General features: G+C 40.1%; 1 protein-coding gene across 3 annotated transcripts in view; it reads left to right on the top strand.

The window, feature by feature from the left end:
- Positions 1 to 14242, top strand: part of AZI2 (5-azacytidine induced 2) — a 33573-nt gene extending 19331 nt beyond the window's left edge. Inside the window, exons 3-8 of one of the 3 annotated variants that reach the window (XM_081526956.1) lie at positions 81 to 206; positions 678 to 777; positions 1841 to 1989; positions 6345 to 6403; positions 11319 to 11437; positions 13589 to 14242. In XM_081526956.1, coding sequence (XP_081383082.1) covers positions 81 to 206; positions 678 to 777; positions 1841 to 1989; positions 6345 to 6403; positions 11319 to 11437; positions 13589 to 14001 — 966 coding nt within the window. In that variant the 3' untranslated portion in view covers positions 14002 to 14242. Of the gene's footprint in view, positions 1 to 80; positions 207 to 677; positions 778 to 1840; positions 1990 to 6344; positions 6465 to 6931; positions 9799 to 11318; positions 11442 to 13588 lie in introns of those variants that run through there. The other 2 variants (XM_081526957.1, XM_081526958.1) reach the window with 2 other exon arrangements.
- The last annotated feature ends 645 nt before the right edge of the window (positions 14243 to 14887 follow it).

Genomic DNA, 14887 nt, shown 5'->3' with positions numbered 1-14887 from the left:
TGTGGAACCATCAGAAGACTGATTTATTCGCTGAGGTCGAACACCCTCTTAAGCTTTGTCTTCTGATCTTACGCCTGTAGCTTATAGGAACTCGAAAGGATGAAGAGACAGGCTCTGTGGGACGAGAACAAGTAAATAAAGCCTATCACGCGTACCGAGAGGTCTGCATCGACAGAGACAACCTGAAGAGCCAACTGGAGAAAGTGGTGAGGGGGTCTGTCAAGAGGGGGGTCTGTGTGCTGCAGATAATGTGCTCCTTCGGGAGCTTTAAAATCAGGAACGAGAGAGCTTTACATTTATTAGATATTTACTTTTTATTAGACAAAAAATTTGCCTGCTCAAGGCAAAAGCAGAAAAAAATTTTAATAGGAATATTTGTTGCTTCTATACAAAATAAGTAGTCGGTTTGTAATGATGTTTAGGTCTTAAGTACATCTAACACTACTAACTTATTTTGAAAAATTGTGACTCAGTAGAGTTTATCACTGTTTTTTTTTTTTTAAGCCAGTGAAAAAAGTCCTAAGTGAGAAAAAGAGATGGGTGAAAACTGCGTTCAGTTTCCTACCTTGCTTTTAAAAGGCTGGAATCTGTGTTTTCAAATCTGCCTGAAAATGAATATATAATACCAACCTTTAGATTTTATTGACTGTAATGTGGCATTTTCCCTACTTAACTAGAATAAAGACAACTCTGAATCTTTGAAAGTGTTGAATGAACAGCTACAATCTAAAGAAGTAGAGCTCCTCCAGCTGAGGACAGAGGTGGAAACTCAGCAGGGTAGGCCACTTACTTGTTACAAATATTCTACCGCAATCGATACGATTTTCCATTCATGTGTTATATCCATGATCAGTTTTCTGTGTCTGTGTGCTAAGGACTTATTTTTTAATTTGGGAGCTTATGTTAATTTCTGTGTTCTGCTTTTACCAAGTATCAAATCCTTCTTAACTTTTCCGTGGGTGTAAATTGTACTTTTCCTAGAGAAAATCTGATGGTTGATTCAGGGCTGGTTTGTGATGAAGTGGATGAAGAAAGGAGTCCAGTCCCATCTTCTGTAAAGCCTCTTGCCCACATTAGATACCCTGTCATAGAGTAGTTACAGTTGCTTTTTGTTTGTCTTAATCCAATTTCTAGAGGTTGTTAAAATGTGCAGCTGAGAGGCTATGCTGAAAAGTTAGGAGTAGGGATGGGGATTAGCCTGCCCCCATGCAAACTGGCTCTGATGAGACAGCTCAAGACTCGGCCTCTGAGAGACCTAGCGGGAGGTTGAGGTGGGATCTCATGGCAGGTGAGTGGGCTTTTTTCTATGGACAGAGTCTAAGGAGCTAAGTCAAGGGTTGGTCCGTACCCAGGGGTGTTGCATTTGTACAGTGGAATGTTTATGAATGAAATTGTTCAGAAGCCATGTTCTAGGCCTGATGGTCAAACCTGATCCTTCCTGCAAGGGCTGGATGGGATGATAGCTGAGTGAGCCTCAGCTTACTCACTGTTTCCTTCTTAATCACTGTCTAACCTTCACGTACATATGTGATTGATCTATCATTTCAGCATATGCTTGGTATGTGCTGTATATTTTACATTTTCAGGCGGACAAATTTGCTGTTTAAACAGAAAATCAGGAATAGGGGTGATGAATACATTCTATTGTGTTGTATAAAATAAGATTGCTAATATCTTAGCATAGACACTTGAAAGTACTTACTATCTTTCAAAAACTTATTAATTGTAGATGTTTTATATTGGTTTTTCTTTTACCTCCATTTTACTAACATAATCTTTTTTGAACGGAAACCCATGTAGAAGTCAGAAATAACAATTTTAATGTCCATCCTTTTTGTAGTGATAAGAAATTTAAATCCTCCTTCATCCAACTGGGAGGTGGAAAAGTTAAGCTGCGACCTGAAGATCCATGGTTTGGAACAGGAACTGGAACTGATGAGGAAGGAATGCAGAGATCTCAAAATGGAGCTGCAGAGAGCGAAACAAACGGTACTACTGAGTCACTGAATTGAGAGATTCAGCACGCTGTGTGCGTCCTACGTAGGGTTTATAACTAAGTGTTAGATCAGAATCAACATAAATTGTAACTACTTAGAGAATTATATTCTGTGAAAATTCACCTTTATCTTCCCCTTTAATCAGTTTTGCTAAAATTTGGTAACTGTGTACTTCTATCATAATCCCAGAGTTACATGCTTTTGTTTAAAAGGTCATTTTAAAAAAACCTTATTAGTTAATTAAAGTTGTTCTTTAAGCTTCCTTTCCTTCAATCTCCACAAGTCATTTTTTTCTCTGTAAAGTTCAAAGAGAACTCAAGTTTTAAGTTTTCCGTTTTATTTAACTTAATAATTTGATTAATTTAGACATACAAAGACTTGATTTTCAGAATTATTAACACTTTTGAGCACCCACTAGTTCTCAGCGGTGTAACACTTGTGGAGCCACTTTAGCTTTCAGCAGGCAGCTGAGGAGTCAGGAATCGGGGGCAGGAATCAGGGGCGGGGGGGCAAGACGGGGACCCTGCTGAGCTGCCGAGCTGTGCTTAGCCTGGAGTCACCCACCGAGACACAGGTTGTCTCTCCGGTCATTCAGAGTCTGTCTGCTATTACAGTGACCCCTGGACAGTGTGGGGGTGACCAGTGGAGGTCCACTGATACAGAGATCTTTTTCCAGTAAAGATGCAGTCAGTCTTTGGTGAATCTGCAGGTTGCACATCTGTGGATTGAGGCCACCACAGGTGGCTGCTGACTAGGCCGCCGGTTGTTGGTTGAGTCCATGGACGCTGACCTGAAGGTATGCAGGGCGAATGTGGGACTTGAACATCCCTAAGTCATTTTGGTACCCACTGCGAATTTTGGAAGCAGACCGCCACGGACACCGAGGAACAACTTTACATTGAGTTTTGAAAAGCTTGGCTATGTGTTTTCAGATGTCATGACAGAAAGGGCTGAGAGTAAAAAGAAGGAATGAGAGAGAAGCAAGGCAGGGTGGGAGCAGGGCTCTAGATGCAAAGTTTAAAATAATTATTACAAGAAATTGAAAAGTTACATACTCTGTAGAGTTCAGTAGCCATCATATACGTTCTGTACACTCATATATTGCAGTCTAAGGTAGCCTCTTGGATAATTATTTCTCAGGATCAGCCATTCTGCCCATCAGAGTACCCAGCCCTTCTGAGTAGCTGGGTCCGCATCCTGGGTTCTTCTGGGCAGCCACTACCCGAGAGAAGAACTTCCCCCCCGTTTCCCGACTGCCAGCCGGCACTCGGCCCCAAGCCCCACGTGTTCTCAGATGAGCTGACAGGCCCCTCTTCTGTACTGGGGTCTTCACTGAAGCTGCCCGATGGGCACTGAGGGTAGTGCAGCACCCTGCCTTGGTCTTGACCCAGTGAACTCCTCTGCACTGGACAGGGAGAGCCTGATTAGCAGCCCCCAGGCCTGATAAAGGGGAAATACCCCCTGTAAAAATGACTCTCAACTCCTGTTAGAGCCAAAAGAAATTGTTTTCCTACTTGACATCTGAAATTGGTTTTCCTAGCCTTGCACCTGTGACCGCATACACGATTCTTTCAGCAGCTCCAGCATCTTGTCCCACAAGCCCACTCGCTGCTGCTTTTAAAAAGATGTGCTTGCAAGAAAAGATTGGCCCTTTGAAGCTCTGAATTACAACTGTCAGCATATACATTCTACTTGAAATAATTCAGTAGCTTTAATAAATAATGGATATCTCCTTATAGAGTGGAAAGCAGTACCACAGAGTCATAAAAACTTGGCTCTTAATTGTTGTAGTGCTTATTAATTGTGACATTAGCAAAGTCATTCAACTGTTCTAACTTGACACTAAATAGCTACTTTTTATGAAAGTTAAGTTAGGTAGTATGTAAAGCAGCATGGTGCCTAGCACATAGTTTGTTCAATAAGTAAATGTGTTTCAAAACAACGTAGTTAGGTTAATCCAGAAAAGCAGCACTTTAGGGGTCTATCTGTGTAAGGGGTGTATCTGTGTACCTGTGTTACACAGTTAAGATCTTACTATTTAATGTTTCCCACTAGGTGGCACTAGGGGATTAAATTTGCTTTCAGCTTAATTCATCTTTCACAAATCACAGAAAGACTTTTAAAGATAGAAGAAACTTTAGAAATCTCTTGTCTTACTGCTGATGAAATTGAATCTCAGAGACTAAGAAACTTTAAGAGTTGAAGGTGAGATAACGGAGGAATTTTTATTTTTTGAAAAAGGAATTTAAGATGTGGTCCTTCCTTCACTAGAATGGCTAGGGGAAGGGAAGTTTAAAGTAAAAAATGTTCACCACCAAAGATGAACCAGGGAAAGATGGAGTGGAAATTTATCAAGGGTTCCAAGTTTAAATCTTGATATTGTGGGATGTGTACATTTCAGTCTTGTTTCAAAGGTGTTGCTATCAGAGTCCTCTTGAACTGGGAGTCAAAGAGCAAGCCAAGGAGAGAAATTTATGTTCATATGAATAATCTTACTTAAGTCTTCTGCAACCATACTTAAAAATATTTTTAAGATGGTACTTCCTATGGAACATTAACATCTCTGAAGTATGAAATAACACCCTACATGGAAAGAATCGTGGGGCTTTGGTGGGCTTACTTTTTTTAAAAGTACTTGGTGAGCTCAGTAGTTAGTGTTTGATATTAATGAGGTCAAGGTTTCAGGGTCAGTTCCACTGTGGGCCTTTTTTACATTTTGTATCCTCCAGTTTTCAAGTCATTTGTATTCAGAACAGTGGGACCTTTGGGAAAAGACACGAGGACCGAAGTGTAGGGATCCCTGGTCGTATGGAGCTGGCATAGACGTCTGTGGTAGCTGGTACCAGCCCCATTAGAGAGTCACTGTTTGCTGTGTGGGTTGGAGGTTCTGAGCAGTCCTGAAGTGTAGGAACCTGTTTAACTGGAACAGTGTTTCCCAGGATTCTGTGGCTCTGAGCCTGTTTATGTGAAGCTTCAACCATCAGATGGCAGGAGGTGAGAAACAGATCCATCACTGCTTTTAGAAAATGGCAGCTAGTAACTGGCCAGGGACAGGGTCTTTGCATGTTAGAGACAATTCCTTTGTGCTTTTTCTCACTTTACATTAGACTTTTCTGCATTGTTAGGTGATAGCTGGAGAAATACTTTACCAACCCACACTTCTTCGTGTTTGTTTTTTTTTTTTAATTGGTTTTAAAAACAAGGAAGGTTTCCATTATGCATATATGTATAAGAGACACAACTTGTGAACCGAACAACACGTAAGTATACTGTAATTAAAATGTGTCTTTTTAATTAATTATACAGAGAAACTAAAAGTGACTTGATCTGATTCCTTCATTTCCTGTGAGGAAATGGAAAGGAAAAGGTCCAAGGTTATGTCCTCTATTCGTGGTCAGACTTGCTCTGACTCGGGGGCCCGTTCTGTTTCCCCGTTCCGTAGCGCTCCTTGAGATGCAGCTCAATCATTCGCAGTGTTTAGCTGCTGTTTTCTGAACAATCAGATCCAAAGACACTTTAACTTCTACAGAACATTTTGATGTTTTACACTCCCAGATTCAGAGGACTCATGAATTCCTTTTGTGCGTGTTCCACTTAAAAAAAAATCATTAAATGATATAAGAAATGGTAAAATGAAGTCTTATTCTCTCAGTTTATACTGGCCACTTCCGCTAATAGAAATGGCGCCTGTGCTAGTCATTTTTATTTGTTCTAGACCTTGAATTGAAATGCATTGCAAATAGTGTGTTATAGACTTATCTTAAATGTATTAAGTTCACTTTTAAATACCTTTTATAGGTTCTTTTTGTCATCCATAACCTAAACTACTAAAACTTGAAAGTATATAAGGACTTTATATAAAATCCTTTTCCCTATCATTTCCTTATGGAAAGAGGACATTTATGCTGATCTTTTAAACAGTAACCTGTTAAATTTGAGTACTTTTTTGTAATAATACCAAAAGTGAAATACCAACAAACTTTCATTTTCTGATGGAATTCACTCACCTATACCTTGAAGAAACAGCAATTTGATAAATGTTACCATTTTTTGAGTATAGATTTCAGGTTGGTGTCTTCATAAATCTATTTTGTAAAACTTAAAGGTCTTTTATATGAAAGCAAGTGTATTTTTTAAAGAAAATTAAAGCATTAATGACTTTAAATAATTAGAAATGATTTAGCAATGTCTGCACAGATTTGGAGTTACTTTATTGATATTGAATATAAAATCTACTGCAGTTACAGACTGTTCTGTAAAGCTGAAGCATGTGGAGAGCAGTAAAGTACTGAGAATAAATAGAAGGTAATGATGACAACTTTTAAACTGTTCTTTAAACAATGACAGGATCCATCTCAGGAAGACAATCTGAACTGCAGAGATCTGCAAAGACTGAGCATTTCAAGGTATGAACATTCTTCAGCATTCAGAAATAACACCTTCTTGTTCTGTCGGCCACTGTGTTAGGTACTTCTTTTATGATTTAACCTTAAAAACCGATTGACACTATTTGAGTACTGCATGAAATCTCTGATTACTATGTAACTGTTCTTAACAATGGGCTTGAACTTGAGCAGTAGAAAGGTGCATATTATTACGATGCCGTAGATAAAATTTTTGAACATTCAGTACTGTTTCAGATAGAATATTAGGGAGTTAGCTGTGTAGAAGTATTCTGTAATAACTTCTGAGTTTTGCATGAAGATTATGCATTTCCACACGTGGCAGCATCCCTTTGTTTTAGGGCTGAACTTGGACAGCCCTCATCTTTAATGTGACATGAATTTTAAGAGAGCCGTCTTCTTGGGATAAGAATAAAAGTAGCTGTCAGGGTGTATGTATGTTACTTTAGCCCTTTGTTTCTTAAATACATATATCGGTTTAAGTAACATAAGTGCATTGTTTGAACTGATCATTTTTTTGTGCTATGTCAGCACCCCCTCTCTTCGTGGACAGTTCCACCCGATGAAACATACACATTTGAGTTCATTGTTGGATCGTTTGGCTTCCAAAACTGACTGATCTCACACCTATTCCTCTTATCAAAAACTCAATGGAGAGAAATGCTCAGTTGGGAAAAACAGCTGAATGAAGCCCCGCGCAGCCCCTCTTCCAGATGCAGGGGCAGCCCCTCTGCAGGTGTGAAGGGCCAAGGACTGCAGGCGTCGTAGGCCGGAATCTGCTCACCCTGCCTGTCTCCACTTAATGCCTTCCACCTCTATCGACACTCGCAGCAAGGAAGTGTTTCCTTTTTAAAACGTGCGCCTAGTACACTGTCCTTGTGAATTATTTTTCAAAGATGTCTTTGGTGTCACACGTACCATTTTTCCCGTCAACTTGGGTTTCCCCTTATTAATCTATTGTATTTGTCATTTTTATAAGCTTTCTTAAACCATTTTTTGGAAAGAGGGGTGTTAGAATCAGAGTAGGTCAAATCAAGGGCTCGTGTAAATAGTTTCTTAGAAGCACATGGTATAGAACAGGCTTCTGTACCCGTCCATGGGCAGTGTGACATAATCGGGGTCACTTCTTTCGAGAATGAGTGGAAAAGCTGCCCCCCACCCACCAAAAAGATGTGTGTTTGAAGGCGCCGTAGCCCTTACAGGACAGTGAAGGCTCTCTGGGGCAGGCTTTGGAAGAGGCGGCTGGCAGCCCAGGAGGTGAGTCTGACTTCTGAGGCTGGAGAACTGTGTAATTGTGGCTTCCAAGGACTGTTGTGCGTTTTCTAAAGCTCAGTAGTAATTCAGGGGATAGCAACTGAGAGAAACAGATTTTAGAAAGAATTAAGTTCAGTCTAAGAGTTTTTCTGTGTTAAAGGACTATATGATTAAAGCGAGTCCTCATGGCTCCCCACGCCCAGGCGTGTTTGTGTTTTTTGCAAACCTGTAGCAGTGTGGATCGCGGAACTGACTACTTTTCCGTCTTCTGGTTAAGCAGCTAGAAAATTAATAACCAGTTTTGTGACTTACCTTTGGTAAACTTCATACCATGTATAAAATTTTATGTAGTCTGATTCCTAACCGCTTTATCTTGTTTTTCCTTCAATTTATCATTTATACCTGTGTTCAGTTTATAGTCCTGTGTTATTAATCTTTGCAAATTATGTCATCTGCTTTTAAATGGAATAATTCAGATGATAAGTCTACTATATTAGGAGAGAAGCACATGGCATGTTTCCATAAAACCATTAGCTACCAGTTTAGGTATTTTTAAGGATTATTTTCCAGTTATTTGCAAAACTTTTGGAACACCTTTTTTTTTCATTTCCTCCATCATGTTGCCAGGTGAACGAGGTGATACGGTATTCTTCCTGAGCGAACCTCGGAATTACTGGAGGCCTTTTTAGGGTCCTCGTTGTATACATCATTCAACGATAATTGCCCTACCTATCAGAAACTAGGCCACGGTCCTGCCAGCGTCCTGGCTAGGGTTACTGTAGGTTATTGCCCTCCATTCTTAAGCCAGATCTAGGTGAGGGGTCACTTCTTCAAATGCACATTCTTGGTTTCCAGAATAGGGAATATATTGGTGTTTTTCACAGTGTGCTGTGTTGCCTTAATGATTGTGAACTTTTCCGAGTTAAGACAAGCATTTTAAAAATAGGGAATAAAACAGAATAGAACATACCCGAGTGTGGGTTGCAGGGTAGAATGATTGCCCGCTGTGCCTTACAACTAAAAATATTTGAAAGAAGCTTGTTTGAGGAAATCACGGTCGTCAGAACATACTTTCCTAAGTCCTGAGTTCTTAGCTGAGATTGTCCTGTACTTTCATTTTAATTCCTCTGGGGAATGTGATAGCTCAAAAGCTAAAGAAAAATAGGACTGAAGTAAAAAGATTTTTCTTGTACAAGGCACATTCATTTCAGTATTGGAGTTGAATGGACAGTGTCAGTTAAGAAAATTGAGCTTTTACAGTTTTTGCCATGTAAGCTGGATGTCTTGCCCCCTTCTTGAGATGTGGATAAGGCAGGCTCCATTATGGTGTGGAGTTACATACTGGGACCAAGAAGGTTGTGTTGGCAGTCAGTGTGATGAAGATGAAGCTGAGGATGGTGTGAAAAATGTGACCCTAAAAAGGTGGCAGTCAGACACGGGACTGGATCACTCAGAGGCTCTTTGCACTGCAGCTCGTCAGAGTCGGGAAGCCCTCCTGCCCCTGCTTCCTTGTGTCCAGCGAGCTCCCGGGCTGCCAGGCTGGGGTGAGGGCGGGTGAGCTGCCTGTCTAGCATGTGGGACCTGCCCAACCACCGTTACCCTCATGTCGCACCTGCTTTATTATTTACGGTTCTCGTTCGGGATACTTCGGTGTTGCATCTCCCTGTTAAGGTCGTTTATGAGTTCTTTATAGACAGCTCTATCATTAGGATTTTGCAACACACTTTGAAGACTTGAACATTAACTGTTAAGCATAAAGTAACTGCCATTACTTTGCTGTCCACAAGAGGGAGAGCTTACACTTAGTAATCATTAGATCTTTATATCTGTAGTTTTCAATTTAGGTGACATTCAAGGCAAAAGAAGATTAGTGGACGTATGTTAAACTTGGTGACCTAGTTTCTTGTTTCACCTAATTTATAAGCAGTCTTCACTAAACTGAATTGGAAAGTGTGTGTTAGAGCTGCCCTGACACCTCTCTTATTTTTGTTTCCCTTTTACTTCATTCAAGTAGCTATGTTGAATGATGAGATGTTTGATACTCCAGTATCCACACAATGTCTTGAGCACTGTGTTTGCTTTTCTCCAAGTCAGGTACTGATTTGCCATCGCAAGTCAATAATAAATGCTGTTATTAAGCTGTATGATTCATGTCATGACTGCTTGGATTAGCACATGTACAGTGTTTACACACACTTAGCTGCTGTGTAACTTGAGTAACTCTTGTGGGGAAGCACACCGATGCCCAGAATTGCAGCCAGGAACCACGACTCTTCACACTTAAGACGGTGCCTGTGTGAGACGCGCAGAGTGGCGCACGGCTCAGAGGCTGACTGCCGGGGCAGAGGCGGCTCACTCGTGTTTGTGACTCTCTCACACCTGTCAGAAACCTGCCAAAATACCTATGGTTTTCGGTAGACTACTGGTTAACAAATGATGTTTACAACAGATTAAAACAAGTAGATTATTCTCAAAAGCAATGTAAAGTTTATTCTCTTGCTTCTATTGAAAGAATTATAGTCTGAATGGAATGGGAATATTTTGACCAAAAAGGTATGTAACCTTAGATAATTAAGATAACTATTTTTTATTATATCTGTTGTTTTCATAATTAGGATATAGATTTAGATATCAAGAGTGTTATCCTTGAAGTTTGCGTAAAGGTTTTTGTTTATAGCTAGACAAAAATTGAACCTGAAGGGACATGTTTAATTTGATTTTATTACTAAAATTACACTAATATCTTTAAGAGGCAGTAGTGCTTGTTTGAACAATATGAGATCAGTTCTTCTAGTTAACATTTTATGTATTCTCATGCAGCAAAGCAAGAATATGTGTTGAGGATTTCAATTTATTTAGTTGGCAACTAAGAACCTTAAAAAAAAAATCATGACTATCCAAATAAGAATGCTTAATGGAAGATGAAACTCAATAAAATTAGGTTTAAAATAACTGATTTATGATTTCCCAGGTAATTGAAGGAAATACTTTGAGTTACAGGAATGAGGGGTATTTGTGAAAGTCTTGTTCTGCTCCGTGTCGCCCTCTGCAGCCCCTTCTCTGACCAGGAAATCAGCAGCGCCGCGTGCCTTGTGCTGGTTTAGAACCGGCAGCGTGAGGCAGCCCGGTCAGACAGCCGAGAGTGGAGCGCTTGAAACCTCCATTTATTTTAATGTGGGCTTGGGTGTACACTGAGCAACTGGTGACAGCATTCACAACATCAAAACAATAATTAAAAGATAAATACGTTAATAAATTTAAAATGCATACATGAATGAACATCACTGAATTCTTGATCAGACCTGCAAGTGAAGAACATATTCCTTACTCTTAAATATATTAACACCACTGCACCTTGTAGGCTATCATAAAATCTGAATACTGAGAACTATTAAACTCGGTTAGAATACTTTTTATATTACCATTCTGTTTAACACACTTCAGTTAATTGATAAAAATTAGGTCATTATTATTGTGAATAAGATTTTTTTCATTTGTTATATAATGCTGTAATATTTCAACTAATATTTAATAGGAAAGTTTTATTTTGTTATTTTAAAACTAATTTGAGCAGAAATGCAGGTAAGTTCATTTCTATTTTAAAGTTTTTCCTTTCTGTCTATATAGAATAATAACCGTTAAAAAATAAAACCCTGTATTTCAGTGACAATATGCAAAGTGCATACTGGGAACTGAAGAGGGAAATGTCTACTTTACATCTGGTGACTCAGGTACAAGCTGAGCTACTAAGGAAGCTGAAAACCCCAACTGCGATCAAGAAAGGCAAGTCAGTGTTTGCCGGAAACCACCGATTCCAGCCAGACTGCCCGAAGAGCGGCTCTTGACCGTATCTTATCGAAATCTGATTCAAATGAGTTTGATAAGCCCGAGTAGATGCAGTCTGTTCACAGCCTCCCGGTCTCTGCTCTGGCTCCGGCCTCACACCGGTCAGCTTCACACGTAAAGGTGTTGCTGATGTGTTTCTTCAGTACTGTATTCTCTTCCCTTGTGGCTTTTTTCTCAGCCGAGTGTTGCTTATGTGTTCAAGGCTGAGGTGTTAAGTTTGCTCTAGTTGACCTTTTACCACAAGTACTTCATATATTTAAAAAAAAAGACACCAAGACACCAAAAGCTATTTTCATTCCAGTGCTTCAAAATACTCCAAAGACCTAACTCTTTAAATTGTTTTCAAAAAGATAACTCTGATTGGTTATTTGGTTATTTCCATTTTTCTAAACTTAATTTTTCCCTCCATAAAAGATAATTTTGAATAGAGACTAGATGCTATTCATTTAGCCCTTCTAACCAAACAAAAATTTTCATTGCTTTTTCATATTTAACTGCTTAGCCGACTAAACCTTTTGAGTTTTGTGTTAACTAGTGGGTACTTTGGCAAAGCTACTTTTTATACCTTAGAGAAAAATCAGTGCATTTGTACCTTCCATTACATAATAGTTGTAGTTCTGTAAAGTTGTGTAATGTAAATTTGAATGTCCTAAACTTTAAAGGCATGAGTAACTTTTTATTTAAAAATTATTAGTTTAAAATTATTATTTGCACCTCAGATTGTTCCTAAAGAGGGCACAGGAGAATTATTTTATAAATCGTTCTCTGGAATGTTCACTGTGGGGGCGGGGGGCGGTGGGACGCCCTGGGACAGAAACTCAGAATCCCTTTCCTTCCTAAAGTCCGTTACTTATGGACCAGCAGAACAGTAAGGTGCTTCGGCAGGCCCCAGCTTAATTTATGATGCATTCTGTTTGCAGATGTTCCAGCGGCCAGGGTCACGTGTGAGACAACTTTGAGTTGATGGTAGAAATAGCACTTCTCTTGAGAGAGACTCAGAGTAGTTTTTCAGTGAGTTTCCTGTGACTCTTCGGTGAAGAGAAGCACTGTCTCCTTGTTTGGAGCGGCTCACTGTCGCGTCCCTTGTGAGGTTTCTGTCCCGTTTCCAACAGCACTGCCAGGCCTGGGGCCACCTCTCCACCTCTCCACAGAGCTCAGTGATCCCCAGAGTGGGCAGAGAGGAGCCGCAGTCGCCACCGTCCCGAGGCGGGCACTGGCGCCTCCCATGAGAAAGGGCAGTAGTGAGCTGATCGCGGCATGTGCTTCAGGGTCTCTCTCCTTTGAAACTGGAGTCGGGCGCTGACTGCTCGTGGGGCCCCTCTTGGCTGAGGGCGAGCTTCACCTCTGCCCCCCCAGGCAGCTGAAGGCAGAGGGTCCACGCTGGCACTGTGCCCTCTGTGGCCTGTATCCTAAGCCATTACATGTTACAAAATACTTTTTTTTTTTTGCTTTTTCTTTAACTTGAACTATATTGTGACCATAGCCGAATTTACATTTACCATTTACAAGAAAAAAAGATGATTTTAAAGCTTTTAACCTATTTTATTCATAAAAGCCTTTTAATACATATATAAAAACTTCATTTAGGGCTCAACAATTCACAATATAATCATCCCTGGGAAAATCTACTTTTGGACCACCTCTGGGAAACAGATTTGACCAAGCTAAAGAACATTATATCTAACAAAGTTATTAAAATAAGAATAATTAATAAGAATAGCCTAGTCTCCACTGACACACAAACATTCTGCATGCCTTCTCCAGCCACATTAAGAGCCAGGAACAGGGTCTTTATTTGTATTTTAACTGAATTGGTTTCCAGCTTTCTAAAACAGTAATTTCTTCAGCTTCACTGTGATGCGGGCAGGGCAAGATGACAGTGTCCATTGACAAGAGATGAGCTATTTACCAAAAGGTGAATCTGAACTGAGAGCATCTGTCATTGCTCAAGTCCCAGCGCCACAGTGACTGCACTGACTTGGTGATGTCCGTTTCCAGTTCTAGAATCAACCAGGTTAACCAGATCTTTACTATTTTATGACTGTAACCGCCAGGACAGCTGATGCTTAGCCTGTGTTTTCTTTTCAGCTTGTGCCCCGGCAGGATGCATGGAAGACCTGGGTAAAGACAGCACACAACTGCACTTGTCGAATTTTACTGCAACTTACAAAAGACATGCCCCCCTCTCACCAAATGGCAGAACTCTCTGCCATGCCACGCCTTCCCCCTTACCAGGAGACGCAAAGGTTTTATCGGAGAAAGCAGCTCTCCAGTCGTGGACAGACCATGAGCAATCCATTCCTCAAGACGGCACAAACTTTCAGGAAAACAACTCTTACAGCAGAAATTCCCTGGAAGATAATTCCTGGGTATTCCCGAGCCCTCCTAAATCAAGTGAGGCAACGTTTGGGGAAGTGAAAAGCAGACCTTTGCCTTTGCCCAGCCGGCCACCACTGCACTGCTCGGGGCAACAGGCTCAAGACTGCCATTATACACATTGATCCTGGAGAGGCTCACGCTGTTTTCATCAGGGGTTTTCTGGGGAAATCATTAGCAAACAAAGCAGATTCTGATTAAACTTTTGGAGAGTTTTTCAGTATTTACATTTGCACATAATGTACCATATTATGTAGTTGATTTTTCAGTATGGAAAAACACCCTCCAGCTCCGTATTCTGGCTAAGAGTCAAATATGTGTTAGTACTTAATAAATTAATAAACTTATGGTATTTCAAAATCACAATTCTACCTTTGATGATAATTGTAAATTTCTGCCTCTCACATTAAGAGTGGAATTGAAAGTTTTCAGACATAGTTTTACAAAGCATATGAAATGCCTAACATAAAAAGGGAAACCATTATATCAGAGTAGAGTCATATTAAGTTGCATAAAGGAGTAGATGGAAATGTGATTACATTCCTGCTGACCTTTTATTGTGTACAGATAAGAAAACTATTACAGTGGAACAATAGTATCTGGTTTACTCCATCTATATGTGCTGTTGTGTCTCAAAGGTTAAGATTAAAATCATTTTTTAATCAGTGTTGATAAAATTTGAAGCTGCCATCTGCATTTTAAGACTTGAAATTACCTCATTACAGCCAACTCTGTCCTGGTATTAATACATCCCTCAAGTCGTTAACTGAAAAAAAGTGATGATAGAGTTGAAAAACCGTATATTGTACGAATTAAACTTACAGTCACAGACATTATCCAGGTCGAAGTGGGAACAGCATCACAAAGGCTTCCATCTAATCTTCAGCATGTAGTGAAAACTCCACTGGGTATGTTAGTGTGTAAAGCTGTTTGCTTCCAAGGGTCGACACCTGCTATTAACGCAGAGCAGCGTATTCATTGGTTAGACTTTATTTTGAAGTGTTAATGATT

The sequence above is a fragment of the Giraffa tippelskirchi genome, chromosome 9, assembly GCF_054371585.1.
Source record: "Giraffa tippelskirchi isolate mGirTip1 chromosome 9, T2T-mGirTip1v1.2.pri, whole genome shotgun sequence".
Classification (NCBI taxonomy): domain Eukaryota; kingdom Metazoa; phylum Chordata; class Mammalia; order Artiodactyla; family Giraffidae; genus Giraffa; species Giraffa tippelskirchi.
The sequence above is the reverse complement of the archived record's forward strand: the minus strand, read 5'-3'. Positions and strand labels throughout refer to the sequence as shown.